At 41.3% G+C, this 22,588-nt stretch overlaps 1 protein-coding gene across 11 annotated transcripts in view; it reads right to left on the bottom strand.

The window, feature by feature from the left end:
• The window catches only part of MKLN1 (muskelin 1), a 290,273-nt gene that overhangs the window by 121,666 nt on the left and 146,019 nt on the right, over nucleotides 1–22,588 (bottom strand). For 2 of the 11 annotated variants that reach the window (XM_081038809.1, XM_081038804.1), the window contains one exon: nucleotides 13,566–13,963. The exons of 6 other annotated variants lie outside the window; for them this stretch is intronic. In XM_081038809.1, coding sequence (XP_080894935.1) covers nucleotides 13,566–13,663 — 98 coding nt within the window. In that variant the 5' untranslated portion in view covers nucleotides 13,664–13,963. Of the gene's footprint in view, nucleotides 1–11,938; nucleotides 12,003–13,565; nucleotides 13,964–14,576; nucleotides 14,788–22,588 lie in introns of those variants that run through there. 3 more of the 11 variants (XM_081038810.1, XM_081038816.1, XM_081038807.1) reach the window with 3 other exon arrangements.

The raw sequence follows: 22,588 nt of genomic DNA, 5'->3' as shown, positions 1-22,588 counted from the left end.
AAAAAAAAAAAACAAAACCCAAACCTTAGACCTTTCACAAACTTAACTCGAAACCAATCTTAGACCTAAATGTAAAACACAGAAGTATAAAACTCCCAATTGTCACCCCAATAAACATTAATTAAAGAAAAAAAAAAAACTCCCAGAAGATAATACAGAAGAAAATCTATGTGACTTGGATTTGATAATGACTTTTTAAATATAACACCAAAAGCACAATCCATGCAAGAAAAAAATTGATAGGTCGGACTTCATTAAAATTAAAAACTTTTGCTCTGCAAGACACTGTTAAAGAGAATGAAATGACAGTCTAAAGATGGGGAGAAAATATTTGCAAAACACATATATGATAAAGGCCTGTATCAAAAATACACAAAGGACTCTTAAAACTCAAACGAAAACAAACCAATTTTAAAACGAACAAAAGACGGGAATAGTCCCCCCATCTAAGAAGACATAGTAGATGGAAAATAAACACGAAAAGATGCTCCACATCTCATGTCATTAGGGAATTGTAAAAACAGCAATGAGATACCACTACACACCTATTAGAGTGGCTAAAATTAAAACAAACAAAGAAAAACTTATGACACCAAATACCATTAAGGATGCAAAGCAACAGGAACTCCCATTCATTGCTGGCTGAAACCCCAAATGGTATAATGTGACCTTGGAAAACAATTGGGCCGTTTCTTACAAAGCTAAACATAATCTTGCCATACAATCCAGCAATCACACTCGTAGCTATTTCCCCAATTGAGTTGGAAAGTTATGTCCCAACCAAAATCTTCACATGGATGTTTATAGCAGCTTTTACTCCGAACTGCCCCAAACTGAAAGCAATCAACACGTCCTTCATTAGATGAATGGACAAACTGTCATACATCCACACAACAGAATATGATTCATAGATAAAAATAAATGAACCACCAAACCACAAAAAGACATACAGGAATCTTAAATGAATACTGCTAAATGAAAATAAATTATATGATAATCTGAAAACAGCAAAATTATAAACAGTACAAAGATCAGTGTTTGCCAAAGATTCAGGAGGAGAAGGGAAAAGTAAATAGAACAGAATTTTTAGCGGATATATAACATTATGCATTTGTCAAACCTACAGAACTTTACAACACAGAGTAAACCTCATGCATGCAAATTAAAAAAATATTAGGAAATGAAGGGCTTCAGGAAAGAATGTGACAAAGAATCTGTGTTACAAATGTATGAAACAATCTCACTAAAGGCATGGGAAAAGGTGCTGACCTGAGTAACTCTGTAAATGAATGGAGTCTGTAAGACTAAAAGCCAAGGAACTGCATGAGTGCCTAACTCTAGTCAACAGAGTCCCGCAGGACACAGACTAACAATTCTGATGCTGCTACAGGTACACTGGGGTTGAACAACTGAATAAAGACTTGGCAATTGGTTTGATCCAGATTTCTTACTATTACTGTGAAAATTTACAGATCAGCAAAAGGAGGAGCCCACAATTATTCAATGTGCAACAATCAACAGCTTTTCTATACATTAAAAATGAACAAATGGAACCCAAAATTTAAAAACACAAAACCATTTGGAACTGCTTCAAAAGAAATGAAATAAACAGAACAAAACATATACAGGAGGCTCTCTATCCTAAAAATACAAAATGCTGATGAATGAAATCAAAGACAACCTAAATAAATAGAAAGATATAGTGTGTTCATGGATTGAAAAACTCAATAAAGTAAGGATGAAATAAGAAAAATAGAATTGTAAAATCATAGAAGATGCAATCCCATAAATCAAATTGGAACTGGAAATAGCAGTATGAACTCAAGATATACTTTTCTCTTAAAAAAAAAATGTTTATTTCCTAGCTATGTCCCCTAAAAGGGCTTAAAAGAAATGACAATCCAGTAGCAAGAAACATTCCTACTTTCCAACTGTGAATTCTAAACATCATTCTCCCATCAGGACACGATAGATAAAGGACATCTTGCTATTCTAAAAAGCAAAAAAATAAAAGACTAACAAGGTCATGTCAAAGGAACACTGGAGCAAGCCTGAAGGGCCTCCCACTTGCCAAAGATGGAACAATCTGGCATCAGAAAGAATGACTGGTGAAATTTTTAAAGACACAATGAATACATAACTAGCCTGATGTGCATAAATGCTTTTCTTTTTAAAAAGGAAAAAAAAATTGATACCTGGTGGGTATATGTCAACTCATTACTGTAAAAATTGGTCATAAAAAGGAAAGAACTAAGCTTGCTTTTCTAGTAAAATTGTGTTTCAGGGTAACCAAAAAGCTCTAATGGGTGAGGGAGAATTCTACACAGAAAAATTCCAGTTAACAAATGTGAAAGGAATGACAGCATTAGAAAATACCTTTAATGAGATAGCTTATTCTACACTGATTATCTTTGGATATTAAAAGCATTAATGAAAGGTGGATGGGCAACCTTATGATAAAGGAATCAAGTTGTCACCCCAGACTTGGTGTCTCCTGAAATGACACAATACAAAGTGCATGGCACCACCTAGGGAACAGTCTTTAAAAAAAAAAAAAAAAAAAAAAAAAGATCCAAAATCTGAACAAGTCTCTCCATCTGACTCTCAGTCCACACACAGTATGACAGAGGAATTGGTCAAATGCCACTACAAAGAAATAAGTAGACATATACAGCATGTGTCAGCCTCTTCAGGACACATGACCTGGTTTCTTCAACAAACCAATGGACGGAAGCAAAATGGGAGGATGGTACAACTGTTCTTGATGAAAAGAATTTTAAAGGAACATAACAACAAATACACTAAGTGTTTGGATCCTGATTCAAACTACAAAAAGACATTTTCAACAGAGAAACTTGAATATGGACTGGGTATTAGGTACTATCAAGTAATTACTGCTAACTCTATTAGGTAAAACAATGGCATTGTGCTTATAAGTCAATGTCTCTGGCAGGTAAATTCAAAGACGGCCCCAAATGATCCCTACCTTCCAGCATTCATGTCCTCTGTAATCCCTAGGAACTTGCTTCTAACCAAAAGAATACAGTAAAAGTCATGGGATGTCCTTCCCAGGATTGGGCTACACGAAACTGTGCCTTTCATCTGCTAGCATACTCACTCCCGTGCTGGCTTTGATGAAACAAATTACCATGTTGGAGCAGCCCACAGAGCAAGGGCCTCTTAAGGGCAGCCTCTGGCCAATAAAAACTGAATCTTGCCAACAATCACATGCTCTTGGAAGCAGATTCTTTCCCACTCAAGGCTACAGATGAAACCCCAGCCCTGGCTAACTCCTTGACTACAGCTCTGCAACAGATGTGGAGCAAAGGATCCGTATGAGCTATGCCTGAAATCTCGACCCTTATAAACTGTGAAATAATAAACATGTATTGTTTGAAGCTGCTGAGTTTGTGGTAATTTGTTATGGAGTAAGGGATAGCTTACACAATCTCCTCTCCTTTATGCATACTGAAATATTTACAAATGAAATAATCTTATATATTCATCTTAAAATACACAAGAAAGAAAAAGAGGGGGGTGCAGCAAATAGGTTTTAAAAAAAGGCAGACAAAATGTTGACAGTTGTTGAAGGTGGGATTCATTTTTCTCTATTGCTGGGTATGCTTGAAAACTGTTCATTAAAAGGTTTTTTTGAAAGAATGAATGAGTGAAGTAGGGGTGACAGCAAATACACACAACTCTCGTTTACCTGTGTAGAAAACATTTAAAAGAGACTGAGGTTAAGGCAAAGTTTGTAAAAGACTAGTGAAAGCTGGTTAATGGGCATTGAATGGGGGCAGGGGAAGAAACCAAGTGGTGCACAATGTAGGAAAAAAGAGGTAACTGGAATAGCATCCAAAGTACATATAACTGAAAGAACTAATCTAGAATGATCATCCCCATTTTAATAGACAAAAAGATGGAGAAAATTAGACAAATTTCATAACGCTTTAAGTATTAACCTGGACATGTAATGACATCACTTTCATTGACAAAAACCTACATCAAGTCTAAATGAGATCTAAAATTGTTTCACATTGTTAAAAATGGCTGGATTTATAAAGGTGTGGATTCTAAACTCAGCTCGAATACTTACTTCATAAATGACCTTGATTAAGTTCTGATAGTCTAATTGGCCTCAGTTTCTGCATTTCTAAATGAATACCGACACTACACTTGGAAGAATCATTGTTGAAAATTACGGGATGTCAATGGCCTAGCAAATAGCAGGCATCTGCTTATCGTCACCCAGAGCAAACTCAAGTCACCTTATTATTACAAGCACTTGAAAATGTTCGAGCCTGTAGCAATTATCTCTAAGGACTCAAAGCACGATGGGATCACACACTTATGCGTACACATTCCACACAAATGAAGAACAGCAAACCCCTGGGAAAAAGAGAATGGCATCAAAATAAACAAATATTCCCATACAGCAGAATGGTAAGATAGGAAACTCTCACTAACCAAAAATCAAACTGGAAAGCTAGCTAATGTCATTTGGGGTCTGTAAAAAACAGAAAATCTGCTGAAACAGTCATATAAAAATAGTCATTTACTGAATATGTCAGAAGGTTTGAATCATCAACCTTTTCTGACATCAAACAACTGGCCCTTCAGAATATACTTCCAAAGTAAAAATTGCCCTTTTCTACCTAAAGCAAAGACCATTAAAGTTGGTCATGATCTGGAAAAGATTTACTGCTGCTCAACATTGTTCAAACCTCAGACAAAATAACAATATATCCACAGAGGAATTAGAAAGATTGAAGATAGCAAATTCTTCCCACGTATCCGCAAAGGCTTTATTTATATGCGATTAATTTTATAGAAATAATCCTGAGCAGATTCTGATGAAATCAAGTTCTCAAAATATCTTTGCTGGGCAACACTTTAACTTCATTTGAGTTACTGTATGTGTGATGGTGGGTGAGGCGGTACACTTATTTCAAAAACTACTCTATAATATCAATGCCTTGCTATCCCGTGCCAAAAAGGCCCTAACATCAAATCTCCTCATGTATGAAAATAAATAAAAGGCTAGAGAGACTAAACGACTGACCTAAAATTACCAAGTGGCGGCATATATACACACAACCTTCTTATTTGTTCTTGTTTAAAGTTTACTTATTTGTTAAAATTATTTGTAAAAGTTATTTATTTGTTAAAATTAAATGAAACTGAAAACTGTGGGCAATGCTGAAACAAAAGGCATTACATTAAAAATAAAAAAAAATAATCAACCCAATTCTTACAACACTTTGGTATTTTCCTTGCAGTCTTTCCATATACACAAGCCTTCAAGTGTGTGTGTGTGTGTGTGTGTGTGTGTGTGTGTGTGTGTAAAGATAAATTGGATCAAACCATTTAATAAGGGCTGTTTTTTGTCCCGTGGTTTTTTTATATGGCATTATATCTGACGCATTTTTCTCTACAGCATTTAAAAATACTCTAAAACTTACATTTTAATGGCAGCCTAATAGCCCATCATAATTCAATGGTATCTCAACAAACTGTTCCATTAAATCCAGTAACTCTCAGGGCAACACGTCTCTATCAATAATACTAGATATTTGCTAGTGTATTAATTTGTAATCCATGCACTATATTTTAGATAAATATAAAAACAAGCACTGCCCTAAATGCCTTGAAAAAGCCGGTTAGAGTATCATAAAAATTTCAAAATACCTCAATTTCCTTAAAAGAATGAAATAAAACTCAGTTTTGTTTTTATTATACTTAAAATGTTTTTGCATACAGTGCCTAGTCTCCTAAATGCATTTGTAATCAGCGAATGCTTATTTCTCCTACTATGCAGAATTATAAAGGAAGAATAAATAAATAAACTAAGTAAATGGGAGGAGCTCACTGACACACATGGGCAGAATAAATGTTAAGTGTGCAGAGGGAAGACAGCAAGTGATCTGCAATACTATCAGCCACGCTGCCTTCAGTAAATAGCATCTTTTGTACCACTGTAATGATGAAATAAATCTGACCAAAAACTAAAAAGACTTACTTAAAGCATTAAAAAGTGATGAGTCTGTTGAGAAATATGGGCAGGGCCACCAGTCCACACATGTAATGTCTAAGGAAGGACCTGACCAACGACCCAAGCTGTGTCGTGTGCCCTGTACAACTGGGCAAAGTCTACCTCTAAAGCATCTTCCTGCTTCTGACCAAACAAGTTCCAAATGTTAACCTCGTTTCCTAAATAAGAGTTGGTGAATATGCACAAGGGTAAGGAGAAATTCCTGCTTTCAAAAAATTTGAAGAATGGTAAAATAAATTAGATTTGCCTATAAAAGAAGGCATATGACTCATTTACCTCTTCTAAGAAGTCTCTCCTCAAGCCCCAGCCAACAGTAAAAGCTCCATTCTCTGAATCGCTCTTGATTTCTGTAGCATTTTCTGCTTTTATCACGCATCCGAATTGAGCTTTTGCCACCTTCTATTGCACTATTATGAATCACTAGTTTATCACCAGAGACCCTGTCGGCTTGCCTGTTATCCAGGAGTTAACAGGCACCCAATAATTTATTTGTGGCAAAGAAAGTAAAAAATATGAAAAGCTGTAATTGCAACTTGAATACCACAATGTAACAGTAAAAATATAGACAAAAACAAAGTTTTTCTTTAACCCATTACCCATAGTGGCATTTGAGGTTGAAGAAAATGAAGATCATGATAGATGTCAGACTTAAATAAACTTTCAGATCTATGCGTATGAATTTTCCAATCATCTGAAATTCTCTTTAAGTTCCGAAAGAAACTACATATTCTGTCCAACTAGAAGTTATTATTTTCAGCTCTTTTAAAATCCATGCCTCAGTCTGATTAAGGAAAGAATTCGTAAACAAGTGTCATAAATATCTCCCACTCAATATGTAAACAAACTATAAATTTTAGGGGAAAAAACAACCAACTTTCTACTAACATCTCTATCACAAACTGCTTAGCAAAGTTTATGTGAACATATGTATGTATGTCTCCATGTTAAATATGTACACTAATAGGAAAGGTACATATCTTAAAAGATACGGACATGGAGCCAATCACATACATGTATTCTGAACAAACATAAAGCAAGACAAAAGACTAGCTAAACTGTCACAGAAAGTTCTCAGAGCAACAGATTTGAAGTCAAGTAATTTGCTATCTAATTCCAGATGGTCGCTTTTCTGACTCTGTTCAATTCATATGCATTAATCAGTTTCTTGACATTATTCAAAACAGAAAAAAATTAACTAACAACAGCCTGGCAGTTCCTCAGTTAAACATAAGGTATGTTTATGTCTGACCCAGGCATTCCACTCCTAGGCATTTACCCAAGAGAAATGTAAACACACAACCATACAAAAACTTGTACACAAATGCTTATAGCAGTAGTATTTATAACAGCCAAAAAGGAAATAGAACCCAAATGCCCATCTACTAATGAATGAAAAAAATGTGGTATACAGATACAATAGAATATCATCAGTCATAAAAAGTATGTAGTACTACTAACACATGCAACAGCATGGATGAGCCTTGAAAACAGTATGCTAAGTGAAAGAAGCCAATCACAAAAGACTCCATATTATATGATCTCATTTATATGAATGCCTGGAATAGGCAAATCTATAGAGACAAAAAGTAGATTACTAGTTAATTAGGGACGGGAGAGTAAGCAGATAATAGCTAAAGGGTACGATTTTATTCTTGAGATTATAAAAATTGGCTACAGTGATGGTCACATATATCTCTAAATATACTAAATTGTACACTTTAAAGAGCAGAACTGCATCGTATGTGAATTACCAAACCAAAACCATTATTATGTAAAAAAGTCAATTAACAGATACTTATGTTCAAGAAATTGGAGGAAATGATCCTTATCCTAAAATTAATCAAAGTATTGATAATACACTCTGAAACAATTAAAAGCCATTAGGCAAATCCGATTCTGTAATAAACTGCGCTTTAAAGTTCTCAAGGTCTCACCAGAAATACTGCCTGTAAGAATAATAAATAACTTTATAATAACTTTCTAAAACTCCAAGATAGATAAGAAGTTTTCTCCTGTTCCAAATCCTTCCGAATACAACACACCCTCTACCCCAATAACTAACTTCACTTAAAATATTCTCAGAAATTGCTGAAAACTATGAAAATTTACAGCATGGATGTAAAACTTACTAGTTATTTGATATTCTGAACACGGCCAGTATGTGACTCCCTCTAGCCCCAAACCAAACTTGCATTAAAAAGAGAAAAGCAGTCAAAATGCCTAGTTAATCACTCATGTATTGATTTAATAAACACTATTTATTGATTTAATAAACATTTCAGAAACATTTATTGATTTAATAAACATTACAACGATGAGAGGGGAAAAACTCCACAGTACCTACGGAGCCTGTGGGCTAGTCGGGGGATAGCTATTTATCCAGTAATCATACAAATAAATGCATAATTAAAATTTTATAAAGTGATACATGAGAAAGGTACACACTTGTATGAAAGCATTTCACTGTTGGGGCAGGAAAAGGGATGCCAGACACCCTGGGGGAACAGGGCTTCTCGAGAAAGTGCTGTTTCAGCTGAAGTACACATAGGAGTTAGGTTTTCTGGCTCTTCTGATCAAACTACTTAAATCCAAAGGGAAAGGGGGAGAAAGGGGACAATGAGGGGAAGGGGAAAGGGGACATAGCCAAGGATGCTTAAAATACGAGTAATTTAATATTTCTATTTATAAAAAACAACATGGCTTAACGACAAATACACAGGTAATGACTATAATAAATCAGTCATACTAAAGGAATATAAGGACGTTAAAGAAGTATTAAATGCCAACAATATTTACAAACCAGCAAATTTACATTAGATACGAGTATCTTCCTTCTAAACATTGTCTTCACATAAATAATATTCCCATGAAAGTTTCGTTAAAAAGGTAGAGAATATAAAAGTCACGTTATAGGAAGGAAAAATATATACTTATGGCGAAGATTAAACTCTTAATTTCTGGTTAATTTTTGACAAACAAGTATCAGGAGACTTACAAATCATCAACTAAATCAAGAATAACATCTCATTTTAACTCTTAATTAGTGGTTAAAACTGCTAACAAATAATGTTATATCTCTTCCATAATTTTTCCCATCGGATATTAGGAATAATCAGTTAAGGTGTCAAAAGGCAAAATAAAGAAAAACACAAATAAAAATCTAGGACTCACATGTCAGCTTAATACATTAATATAACCATGAGAAATGCATAAGCCAATAAGACAGAACAGTCTAGTCCGTAAGAACTACACACAGATTTCTGCTTTTAGATACGACAGGAAAGCCTATAGCAGAACAACATTCCCTCTTAGAACCAGAAAGGCTGTGTAACAGAAAGAAAAATGTTCTTAAGATATCAGAGACTTTCTCAGGCAGCTAAAACTTGAGATGCCAAAAAAACTCATTCTGTGCAGCTTTCCCTTCACCTCTCGGCTCATTCCATCTATTCCTTTACTGGCACAGGGAAAGCGAGTGAGAAACCAAGAAAGGGGATGAAAAACTGGGAAAGGACAATCATTCAAAGACAAAAAAGTCAGCAGAGCTTTTAGTAATTTCATGGGGCCAGGAGAACAAAACTTGGTGGTTGGGTCTTGCCATGACACCCAGGACTTGGGAAGTCAAAGATTTTCACCAGGGAATTACAATCTATCGTTAAAGAAAGAGGAGTAGGGGAAGAAATTTGACCACTAAAAAAATACTGAAATTCTACTACTAAAAAATACTATAGCTCAAATCAAAGGGAACAAATTATGGGGTTAAAGCAGACGAGGCATAGTTGAATAGAGAATTAGTGAACTGGAATATAGGCAAGTAAAACCTATCCAGAATGTAATAAGGAAAGAAAAAAATGATAGAAAAGACAGAGAAAAGCATAAGGGACAAACGGGACATGATGTAAGGTGTAGTACAGAATTTAATTGGAGTCACAGAAAAAAGCAAAAAAAGAATGGGGCAGAAATAATATCTGAAGAATCTCAAATTTTTTTCAGAACTGATGAAAGACTCATGCTACCAGAAACCCCCAACAGAGTAAATACAAAAACTATTGTATTCTTAGGTGCTAATAGCTACAGCTGTAAAATTAAAATGATTCTTCAATGACTGAAATACAGCAAATTCAGACCACCACAAAACAGCTGTAACTTATCCACATGTAAAACACAAAGTCCTTGTCTCAGGCCCCCAAAAAGAATTTATTAAAAATCTACATTTACCTAAAAACTAATGCAAATAATAGAGCCATTTGCCTATCTCAAACAAAAATTTTTTTAATGTAACATAAAACCTCCCAGCATCTGATCAAGATAAACAGTACTTCTGCATAAAAGGAAAATGGAGATGCTCTGAGAAGAGTCATAACTTGCTAAAAGTCACAGAGATCTAATTTTGGAGCCAGCTCTGCAGATTCAACCTCTAGTTCTCCATCCACCTCATATTTTTCCTTTCCTCAGTGTCTTTATTTTTCTAAAGTTCTAAGATTACCAGACTGAGAATATCAGAACTTTCAGTGGCCAGTAAAGTTCCCGAGCCAGGCCAGTGTCTAATCTGGGGGGGAGGGGGGAATTGAATACCTTCAACCAAGAAATTCACAATTCAGTGGATTGCAGGAGCAGATGGGATTGTAATGAATCCTCAAATTCATATGCACAACCACCATTGTCTAGAGACCAAATAAATAATAAATCTCACAGAAGTGTTCTATTTTCCAAATGTATGTGATTAATAAAATCAAAATTAATTTAAAAGTCAAAATGAAGGAAAAGAAATTATTGGAGCAATGTCACTTTGAATTACATAAGCATTCTCTAGACATCTCTTAAGAACATGCCTGACCAAAACCACATTCTTAACCCCAAATTACTAAGGATAATGCCAAAATAAACCAGGGTATGTAGAAACAGAAAGTTTTTTACACAGGCAGTAGGAAAATAAACTGCTACCTTTAATTCAACAATTCAACATCTAGGAACTCATCATATATGAGTCCCAAGATCTGTTTTTGTAAGGCAAACTCTCAGTACTCCTAATGGTCGAAGAACAACAAAAACAAAACAAACCCAGAAAGCCTAAACATACAATAATAGCAGACCAATTAAATGCCAATTTATTACATGGATTATAATATAGCATAACAAATGACAATATAGAAGAATATTTAGTAGCACGAGAAAATATTTATTGTAGTATATTAAGGAGGAAAGAGAACACAGCAACAACAAACAGGAGACAAAAATCAAACTGAAAAAACATATAGACACAACAAAACATCTGGAATGATATATAGCAACAGGTGATGGTATTCAGGGTAATTTATATTTTGTTTCTAAAAGTTTATATTTTGCAAATATTCCACAACAGACTTAAGAGTGTTTTTTTTTTTTGCAATCAGTACCAAAAGAGCAATTTAGGCATGTGACCCAGCAGTCACAAAACTCTCCAACTCAAGCTCTGTAAAACTCAGCTATAGTCCTTCAGAGAAAAAAAGTTCAGATTACTCTTCTACTGTAATAGGTTAGTGCGTTAAAATAAAAACTATACTGCATAAGTCAACTGACTATCATAAGGACAGTCACCATCCTAAGAATAAAACACTGTAACTGACAGCATTTGAAAGTTAAATATACATTAAACACTAGTTTATGAATAGATCTGTGAAAATTATAACAGATTTCTCCCATTTCAAACAGCTGCCTTCTGACCCCAAAACTAGTGCTGTGGGGCCAGGATAACGAGACATTAGTAAGAGTGAAGTTGTCCTCCCATTAAATCGTTTCCTGCTTGAAACAGACTCTTCCCTTTTTATTCCTAACTCCGGCGGGCCTTGATGTCGCCATCTCACCCCCACACTAGAAGTCTCAAGAGTGGAATCCTGGAAGTAGCCTCACCCAAGACGGGGAAATGTCTCCCGAGTTACTGTTCCAACAATGCCACCCAATGCCTGCCTGTGATCCTGACCTGGGGACAGAAAACGGATGATTATCTTCAGATTCAAGGCTGTGTCAGCCCTGGAACTCAGAAGGACGTGGGGCCACGTTTCCACGGCAGCCGAAGGCTAGAAATGTTTACCCGGCTCACTTTCAAATCAAGAGCAGGATTCCAGCGTCCACCAGGGACGCGGCCACGGCGCGGCGATCAACAGGGCACACGGGCCAGATGGGACCACCGGTCCCTTGGCCCCTGTCGCGGCGCCCAATCCTACCGGAGGCCCGACCGCCAGCCCTTGGCCTGGAGAACAGGGCGGAGGGCGGGCGGCCCCGGGTTCCATTCTTCCAGCCCCAGCTCCGCGCTGAGGCTCAGGGCACGTCGCACCGGAGAAACAGCAAACGCGAGAACACGCGGGGAATGTCTGAAGCCTGCGTGTGCGTCTCAGATCCGGTCTCTTCATTTGCTCCGGAACGCACAAAACGTGTCACTTGCAACTTGTTCATAAAAGCATCCCCTGGGCTTGTGCGACGACGGCCCGGGGGCGGGGGCCGGGGGTCTGCCGCGAGCGACCTTAAACCGCGACGACATCGGTGCATCATCCACGTCTCCGTAAAGGCGGCATTCGCTGCGCCCCTTCCGCGAGCGCTCAGAACGCGGGATCCACGAGCGCTCAGAACGCGGGATCCACGAGCGCTCAGAACGCGGGATCCACGAGCGCTCAGAACGCGGGATCCACGAGCGCTCAGAACGCGGGATCCACGAGCGCTCAGAACGCGGGATCCACGAGCGCTCAGAACGCGGGATCCACGAGCGCTCAGAACGCGGGATCCACGAGCGCTCAGAACGCGGGATCCACGAGCGCTCAGAACGCGGGACGCAAGTGCGTCCAGCGTTTCGGGAGGAAACGGCTGCCGACCGACCGACCCCCGCGGCCGCGCAGCGCGGTGGCACCAAGGCAGGCTTGGCCGCCCGTCCCTGCATGTGGGCCCGGGGAACGGACGCGCGTGTGGGTTTCGGGGGACAACACACGGCCGCTCTCGCGGCAGGTCCGCGCGCCCTCGCCCACGCGCCCCCGCGCCCACGCGCCCCGCGCCCCGCCGGCCCCCGGCCAGGGCTCCGAGGAGCCGCGCAACTTCTCCGCCCGCGCGCGGTGCCTTCCACGCCTCGGGCGCCCGCCACTCGCGAGGACCGCCGCCTCCCCGCCCACGCGCTGTCCCGCATGCCCTCGTCCCCGCAGCCGCCCGGGGACCCCCGACCCCGGCCGGCCCCACGCGTGTCCCCCGCGCGCCCGCCCCACCTGCCCGCCCCCCAAGCCCCACTCAAGCCCCAAATCCCGGCCGGAGCATCACCCGCTCCCACTTCTCCTACGCGCTCGGAAGCCGCCCCACACCTCGCGCGCCGGACCCTCCCCCCTCCCCGGGTCGGGGGCGGACGACGCTCTGGGCGGCCGGACCGACTCCGGAGGCCGCACGTCCACTCGGCAGGCCCCGCCTGGGCCTCTCGGCTCGGCGCCCTCCCCTAACCCCCTGGCCCCGCCGCGCTCACGCCGAAGCGCAGGGAAGCACTAGCCCAGGGCCCGGCACTTACTCAGGAAGGTAGGTGGAGGAGAAGGAGCTCCACTTGTGCAGCGCGTAGGGCAGAAGCCGGCACTCCGGCGCCGCAGCAACAGCCCCGCCAGCCGCCATCTTGTCAGCACCGTAGCGGCGGCCTCCGACCGCCGGCCGCGCAGGGAGGAGGGAAGGGGCGTGGCTTGCTCTTAAAGGGACCGCGCGCCGCGTCGGCCGTCGGCTCGCCGGGTCCCCGCAGCAGTGGCACCGCTACCTGCAGGGGCTGAGGCGCGCGCGCAGGTGCGCGATTCTCTCCGAGTTTCCGACGCTGAACCAACCCTCCTTAAAGACTTCGAGAAAGAGGGACGGGAGTGTGAGCGCCTGAGAGACTCTCCTGTAGGACTTGGACGGACTGGCGCGCGGGACTTCCCTTGCAAGCTGCGGTAAGGAGAATTCCCAGAATGTCATGAAAATAACTACATTGCGGTTATGGGCCAGGAAGGCAACGTACGAGAACAAACTTGCAGAAGGGGCGTCTCTGCGACTTGGGTAAACCGCTGCCTCCCCCAGTTTATAAATCCTTGAAGGACCCAGCCTCGAAGGGAGTGGAAGCGAAATAGGGGACGCTCCTGTCCCCTTGTCCTGGTTTTAGATGTCCTGTCCCCGTGTCCCAGAGTCACACGGACACAGGAGAAAGGAAATGCTCGCGTGTTTTGTGCCTCTCGTTGGAAACGTTTGCTGTGAGCCCTGTCCTACGAAGCGTGTGGGATGGCTTTGCTCAGTCACCACATTCACCCCCAGGCCAGAAAAATCCTCAAGGAGCTGGGAAGCTGTGTGTCATCATGTTTCCAGTTGGTCAATCTGCCCGCTTTTAATGCTGACACAAATGTAGCCCACACGTGCAGAAAGAGCCAGAGACACGAGTTCCAAGAAACAGACTACAGAAGGGATTGCTCTGAATGCCATGTGGGCGCGATACCAGCCTCTTAATCGAAAAAGGAAGGCTTGCCCTAAATATCTGACAGCTTTGGATAATGTCCCCATGAAGTACCTGCGGGTCAGGGTCATGCCTGTTTATTCCTTGGCTGAGCCACTGCAACCACCAAAGGACTCATCTCTCGTTGTCGAAGAGGTTCTACCCTGAAAGCCTGGACCGTGTCTTCCTCTCCACCTGACGGATGGAAAAACTGCTGCAAAAGAGCTTCTCAGTGGATGCCCCAGGGCGTTGAAGCACCTCCGTAATTGTATTCTCATCCTGTTATAATCATTAACCCGCCCAAACTTCCTCAACTCCTTTGCTGACTTCCTATTTCCAGGGGGGGAAACGTAGCAGTGGCCGCCACTTGCGTATCAGATCCAGGAAGCTAAATAGAAAGGCCACCATATGTCAACCTTTACCATCCCAGGGGCTTTGAGTGTTGCAGCGCAGTTGGAAAAGTATGTGTTCCTCCAAGGAATGCTATGACCTCAGTGACGCAAGCTGGGAAAGCAGAGACATCGGGAGAGGCCAGAGAAGGTACGTTCCAAAAATGATTCGTTATCTTTGAAGAAAAGAGAGACTTTTAAGGAGAGCAGAGGAGATGATGACTCGTTCAATTAGTTTAAAGCCCCGAATTTGCTAATTACACCTCTTACCCTAATGTGTAAAGAACAAGAGTCCTTGTTCTTTTCCAGCCATAGAGTTATGGTTTATGAGTGGTCTTTTAACAAAACACATATAAGTTCTTCCTAAGACGATTTTCTATAACTTTAGGTGACTTTCTGTTCCCTTTGGGTAACATCAACCATTCTTAACAGAGGCCTTTCCTATCCTGCTTTGATTACCACTCCCGCCTTCTCTCTCTTTTCTCTCTTTTACCCTCTTTCCTCTGGCCACACCAAACTAATACCCTGAATTGGCTCCTGTAACTTGTGCTCCCTCTGGCCTACGGGGCTTAGTCTAAGCCCATCCAGGAATAGTCTCCCCCATTCTTCACCTGCCTAACTCCCGTTTTTCAGATGATTTCATTCTGGAAAAAGTGTTCCTCATCATCTGTTCTGAGATTAGATCTCATTTTCCACATTTCCCTTGGCACCCTGAGTTTCCCTCCGTATCTTAGCAAACATCACAATATCCGTTAATTGCCTCTTGATTTCTCATTCTCTCTCCCTAAACTGTAACTCTCGTGAAGGTACAACTCATACATATCTTGTTCACAGTTGTACCCTCACTCTTGTAAGAGTGTCCAGCACACAGTCGATGTTTAACAAATCTTTATTGAGCAATAACTGAATTGCCCTAAAATGAGAACACGGTTTGCAAAGGACAAAGAATGCCAGAACGTCTCAGACTGCAAACATGTATCCCACAGACAATGTAAAGACCCAGGATAGCATGGCTTGCCTGCTGCACAAATTTTACAAATGGCAAAAGAAATCATTCGTACGTTAACGTAAATACAGAGAGAGATGATACTGACCCCCAAATTTGTGTAAATGTTAAGATACAATAGAAAACAAGAAATTTCAAGTTTTGCAGGAGTCTGCTCCTGCTCACATCTCCTAGGGGTACACCTTTACCTTCTCTGCCTTTGGGGCCTTGCTTTAGGTGACCGGGGTTAGTGTAAGGATACATGGGGAAGGCCTGAAAACTGTCAGCAGCCATTTAGTCCCTCCAGTTCTCCCATACTTCAAAAATTGGACATATTGATGGCCTCCTGGAGAGCTGGATAATGGATCATTTTTTAGGGATCAATAGCTCTAGTGACGTAGTCATCTTGTCTTCCCTTAGAAGTCATCATCTTTTACTCTCTGCTGCCTTCTAAGTATGGTTCTCGTAGTAAATACTTCTCAGAGAGAGTAACTGATTATAACTGATTTGGTTTGTCACCATTCACTATCTTTTCCTGCAAAGAAAAAAAAAAAAGATTTACTGAGAGTCTGTGATGTATCAGGCCATGTCCTAGATGCTAGGGAGACAGGGAAAAACAGGCAAGCGAGACAAAGATCCTGCTTTCATGGGGCTTACATTCTGGTAGGGCAACATATAATAAATACAATAAACAAATAAGTCAACTAGACAATTTTAGTCTGTGCATTTTGGGTGCTAAGAAGAGACTACACCAGAGTAATACTTCGATGGGATGGTAAAGGAAAGCTTCTCTAAGAAGGTAATACTTGAGCTAATACCTATACAAATAGAAAGTGCTAGCCATGCAAAGGCTAGATAAAACACATTCCAGGCAGTGCAATGAGCCTGTGGCAGGAAAACGGTTGGTGTGTTCCAAGAATAGAAAGTGGCTGGAGCATAGTGATGGAGGGGGTGAGTAGAGCCAGACCAAGTAGAGCCCCAACAGTCCTGGTAAGGAGTCATGACATGGAAATGGAACCTGTGCAGGAATCCAAGCCACGGAATAGCTTAATTCACTTTACATTTTGTGGAGAAATGATGGTGGCTTAGACGAGCAAAGGAGATGGAGAGAAGTGGTGGAATTTGGGACACATTTTGGAAGTAAAGCCAACTAGACTTGCTGATGAGGGAGAGAAGGCAGGAAGAAAAGGAAAGAATCCAGGATAACTCCTGGATTTGGGGTTTGTACCACTGAGTAGATAGTCATGTTTTTACTAAGAGGGGAAGATTTGGGGTTGGAACACTTCTGAGGTAGAAGGAATCAAGAATTCTGCCTTCAATGTACTGTATGGGGTGGTGCATAATAGATATGCAGGTGGAATTGCCAAGTATCCAATATACAGACCTATACTGCTCAGTCTTCTATCAAGCCACCTCATAGACCTTTGGCCTTCTTCATATCTAACCAATCAGTGGTTGCTCTTTGGGGGTGCTTGGGCACTGATTCCTGGGTCAATGACTTTTTCTCTGAGTAGCAGAGTCACCGTAACTCTAGGTAGAGCAGCTCTAGATAGAAGAAACCATCTGTAGGAGACTTCTGCAGAAGGGTCTAGGAATACATGAAGAGTCTAGGAAAAGAAACCTAGAGTATACATTGAAAATCTTAGTTTCAGTCTCAGTTCTGCTACTTTTCTAGATCTGAGACCATGGGAAAGTGACTGAACTTCTTTGAGTTTCATTTTCCACTACTATAAAATGTATTTAATAAAATCTGTTTCACAAGGGGTTTTGAAGATCAAGTGAGGGAAGAGTGCCTCGCTTGTTGGCTATGATATATAATAACATAAGTTCTCCTTTAATTCTCACAGAAACTCTGAGAGATATTTCACAAATGAGAAAAATAAGACCCAGAAAGGTTAAATAATTGTTCGTTGTCTTCGGTTTGTCCCTCCAGATGTGCGGGAGGGAACAGAGTAAGGTTGGGTATTTGTTCTCCTGACTCCCTGGCTGTACGGTCACTCTGGGCTGACTGGCCCTTACAACCAAAGGGAGCAAGTCCTCCTCCCAAGTGGCCTCTCCACACAGCTGTCTCTGGTTTGAGGTTCCAGAACCCTCCTTGCTACCTGTGGTTTCCCGGTATGTTCTCACATCTTTATAAATAGTCCCTTTAATAAACCTCTCAGATTACCCGATTGAGAATGCCATCTGTTTCCATCTGGGACCCTAACTAATACAATAACTTATCTAAGGAAATACATCTAGTCAGTGACAGAGGCAGAAGCTCTTTGGTTCAAAAGCCCGTCCTGTTCTTCTCCTGTGGGAAGAGACTTAATAAACTGTAAAGTATTATACTGCTCAGATACAAGACATTGTCTAATAATGAAGACCACCAGAGTCAAAAACCAAATACAGCTGATTTTGTTTCCAGGCAAAGGAACATGCCAATTGGCTGAAGGAGAAAAGAGGTGTTTTTAATTGTTAGGAATGGGTTTCAGGGTTGTTACAGAAATTAAAGATTAAAATAAATACTCTAAATAGGCTAGAATAAATCCGTAGCTCTGTACATGATTGGTTAAAACAAGCCCCATACTTTATTGGTCAGGAATAAAAAGGCTTCAGATATGTCATGTAAGGGTCTTGCTTTAACTTACCAGGGTCATTCACAGTTCATGGTTTCTTTAACAGGTTTTGCTGGTTAGCAGAGTTGAAGCACAATATTCAATGCCCTATCTCCTAGGCAAGCTGTGCTGTACATGGAAGAACTTCTCTTTACGATATTATTATGCAACAGATGAAGAAACTAATACCCAAATATGTTAGATGTCATGCCTAAGGTCACTTACTACAACTGGGCTGTTACAGATCTGAATCTAGAATCCAAGTGTCTAATTCTCAGTCACTTTTTTCCTAGTCTAATTGACGGGAACTTTTTAGGTCTATCCTTACATTATTCTTTAAATCCTCTATAACTAGCACATGTAGATAAGAAATATTTCCTGAATTGAATCTCTTTGTCCCTCCTGAATTTCTTGTCACTAATTATCTTAGTCAGTTGAGTCTGTTATAACAAAAATATGACAGACTGGGTGGCTTAAATAACCAACATTTATTTCTCACAGTTCTGGAGGCTGGGAAGTCTAAGATCAAGGTGCTGGTATATTCAATATCTGGTGAGGGCTCTCTTCCTGGTTTGCAGACAGCCACCTTCTTGCTTCTGCTCCAAAATGCATGCCCTCACTTGTAAAATATTAATACATTCATTTCATCCCAACAAACCCCCAAATCTTAACTCATTCCAACATCAACTCTAAAGTCCAAAGTCTCATCTGAATATCTAAATCAGATATGGGTGAGAGACTCATCCTAAGGCAAAATTCCTCTCCAGCTATGAGCCTATGAAACCAAATCTGCATAAGATAGACTTTCCCATTCCACAAGGGAGAAACAGGAAGGAAGGGGTGATTAGTCCCAAGCAAGTCCAAAACCTAGCAAGCCAACTCCATGAGATCTCAAGACTTGAGAATAATCCCCTTGTCTCGATGTACTGCCTTCTGAACTCCCTCTCCCCCCCATCCCACTTCCTGATTACCCCCTCACCGCCCCCCCGCCATCCTCACCCCTCTTCTCAGGGCTCTGCCTGGTGGAGGTCACAGCTCTACAGCTCCTGGCAGCCACGGCTTTGGGTGGAGGCTGTCTGGCCTGTTGCAATGCCCCCCACCTTTTGAAACCATGGGGGCAGTCCTGATGATCTCTGAATTGGCTTCAACGTCATTCTTCCCTTGTCTTGAAGAATAACTTGGTTCTTATTGAATATTTCTATGGTCCTGATCCTATAAAATCCAAGAAGTCCAACAGTCTTCCTTCATTCCATCCCCTGGGTGTTCCTACTGGAGTGGCTGATTCAGTCTCTAGTTCACGTCCACACTGACCTGCTTATCAAATGGCCAGTTAGCCACACCCTTGGTGTTCTTTTCCAAACACTGTTTTCTTCTCCTTCTCCTCCTCCTTTTTTTTCATTTTTGTTTTTTTGTTTTGTTTTGTTTTATGGACAGGCTGAGAAATTTCCAAATCTTTACATTCCGGTTCCTTTTTTGTTTAACAGTTCCACCATTGACTCATTTTTCTCTTTTTGCATTTTACTATAAGCAGTTAGGAGAAACCAAGCCACTTCTTCAGCACTTTGCTTAGAAATCTCCTCAGCTAGATGTCCAGTTACGTCACTTGCAAGTTCTACCTTTCACAAAACACTGGAACACAAACACCGTTCAGCCGAGTTCTTTGCCACTTTATAACAAGTATCATCTTTCCTCCAGTTTCCAGTAATATGTTCCTCATTCCTGTATGAGACCAGAATGGCCTTTACTGTCTAATATCTACTCACATTCTCTGCATGATTATTTATGTATTCTCTAAGATAGAAGCTTCCTCTCCGGCTCTCCTCTCTGCTTTCTGAGCTCTCCCCAGAATCACCTTTAGGGGTTCCTTCCCAGCAGTATTCTACCATGCACCTCAAAAATCTTCCAGCCTCTGCCCATCACCCAATTCCAAATCTGCTTCCACATTTTAGGTATGTGTTACAGCAGTGCCCCCACTTCTCTGCACCAATTTCTGTCTTAGCTCGGGCTGCCCTAACGAATATATCATACACTAGGTGGCTTAAACAATATACATTTATTTCTCACACTTGCAGGCTGGAAAGTCCAAGATCAAAGCACTAGTAGATTTGGTGTCTGGTGAGAGCCTCACTTGCAGATGGCTCCCTTCTTGCTGTAGCCTCACATGGCAGAGAGAGAGAGAACTCTGAGTTCTTCTTCTCTGTATACGGGCACTAATGCCATTGGGGGGTTCCACCCTCACAACCCCATCTAAACATAATTACCTCCCAGTGGCCCCATCTCCAAATAACACCACATTGGGGATTGGGGCTTCAATATATGAAATTTGGGGGGACGCATTCAGTCCATAGCACTGATTTGTGATTACATTCTTTTAAAAATAAAAGGAATTTGCTTAGGGATCATCTACAGATCAGAAGACTAAAAAGAATTAAAGGCATGGGGGCTGTCAATCTATTTTTGCTCAGTAACTGAAGAAAATCACCTTGGAGATTAGAAGAGTGAACTTGCCCCAGTATAATTCCCATTGGACGTGTCTTGTATGCCAGGAACTTACGTGTATTATCTCAATTAACCCTCACAATAGCCCTGCAAGTATAAACTCAGATTCTTGGAGTGGAAGATTCGCCAAACTCTATTATATAGTTCTCAAATATGTGCATTCCTAATATCACCCCAGGATTCCGGATTTGGAAGGCCAAGAGAAAGAATCTAATGTATTCCTGAAGATAACAGTTTTGCCCCAATCTTCTGTTCGCTCATGGCTTCCATATTAACTCATTTCCACTTTGTTATTGTTGTTTGAAATCATTTCTTTGAGCCCGATACTGCAAAAGGAACAGATGAAAAGCAAATACCAATGTTTTGTTTGCTAAGTAAGGGCATATCTCATGAGGTCGGACAATTAAGCTCACAAACTCATCCTAAAAAAAGTGCTACTTACCTCATGGCTGAATATCACTAGGGTCACCTTCGAAGTACTCCCCTTGGGAAGCTGTGCACTGACGCTGGCACCTAGTCCACCCTTCAAAGCAATTTTGGAACTCTTTCTGGAATGGCCATCAGAGCTGTCGTCATATGACCCTTGATGTCCTGAATGTCATCAAAATGTCTTCCTTTCAATATTTCCTTTATCTCTGGGTAAAGAACGAAGTCATTGGGGGCCAGATCAGGGGAGTAGGGAGGGTGTTCCAATACAGTTATTTGTTTACTGGCTAAAAACTCCCTCACAGACAGTGCCGTGTGAGCTGGTGCATTGTCGTGATGCAAGAGCCATGAATTGTTGGCGAAAGTTCAGGTCGTTCTCATCTTTTTCACGCAGTCTTTTCAGCACTTCCAAATAGTAAACTTGGTTAACTGTTTATCCAGTTGGTACAAATTCATAACGAATAATCCCTCTGACATCAAAAACAACTTGTTGCAACAAGTTCACGAACTTAATTGTCAGATCTCCTATTTATTTTCTAGGACATGGGACCTTCTGCCTGGTCCCAGTGGGGGCCTTTGCCCAAGTCATTGGTGGACATTGAGACTAGCTTCAGGTATGAAGCTTGGGTCTGTCTTCTCCCAGGAGGTGGCAGCAGCAGCAGCCTCAGCCTGCTGGAGAAAACAGAATTCATCCTTTTGCCTGTTGGCATCCAAACCTAGAAATTCCTGGTTCGAGCGACCACTTTATCCCTCCTTTGGTTTGCTGAGCTTGGTTGGAGCCAGGGCACAGGAAGTGCAGGAACTGGCAATAATTCCTCTCTGAAGTGCCTAGTTATTTTTATAAACACTTCTGTCTGAGCTGTAACCTTGAAGCAAGTGTGAAGAAGAACCAGGAAGTCTGTGGCCAGGGAAAAAGGGCTCCAAAAAGAAACAAATAGTAACTCAAACATTTCCATCCACACAGGCATAAATCCACAGGACCCCCGCTCACCATTTGGTGCCACACAAAGAATATAAATTCGAGACCCGGCCCCGCCTCCCAGCTACCAACCAGCTGACCTTGTCATGGAATCTGTCAGAGCTGCAATTTCCTCATCCATGTGGTATGGACTAGGTGATCTTTAAGCGCCTGAAAATTCTTAAATTATGAGTTACTGTACTTTTATTTTCGGGATTAAGTTGGGTTGGGCC

Source organism: Rhinolophus hipposideros (genome assembly GCF_964194185.1).
Source record: "Rhinolophus hipposideros genome assembly, chromosome: 25".
Lineage (NCBI taxonomy): Eukaryota > Metazoa > Chordata > Mammalia > Chiroptera > Rhinolophidae > Rhinolophus > Rhinolophus hipposideros.
Note: the sequence above shows the minus strand (reverse complement) of the source record. Positions and strands in the feature narration are given on the sequence as shown.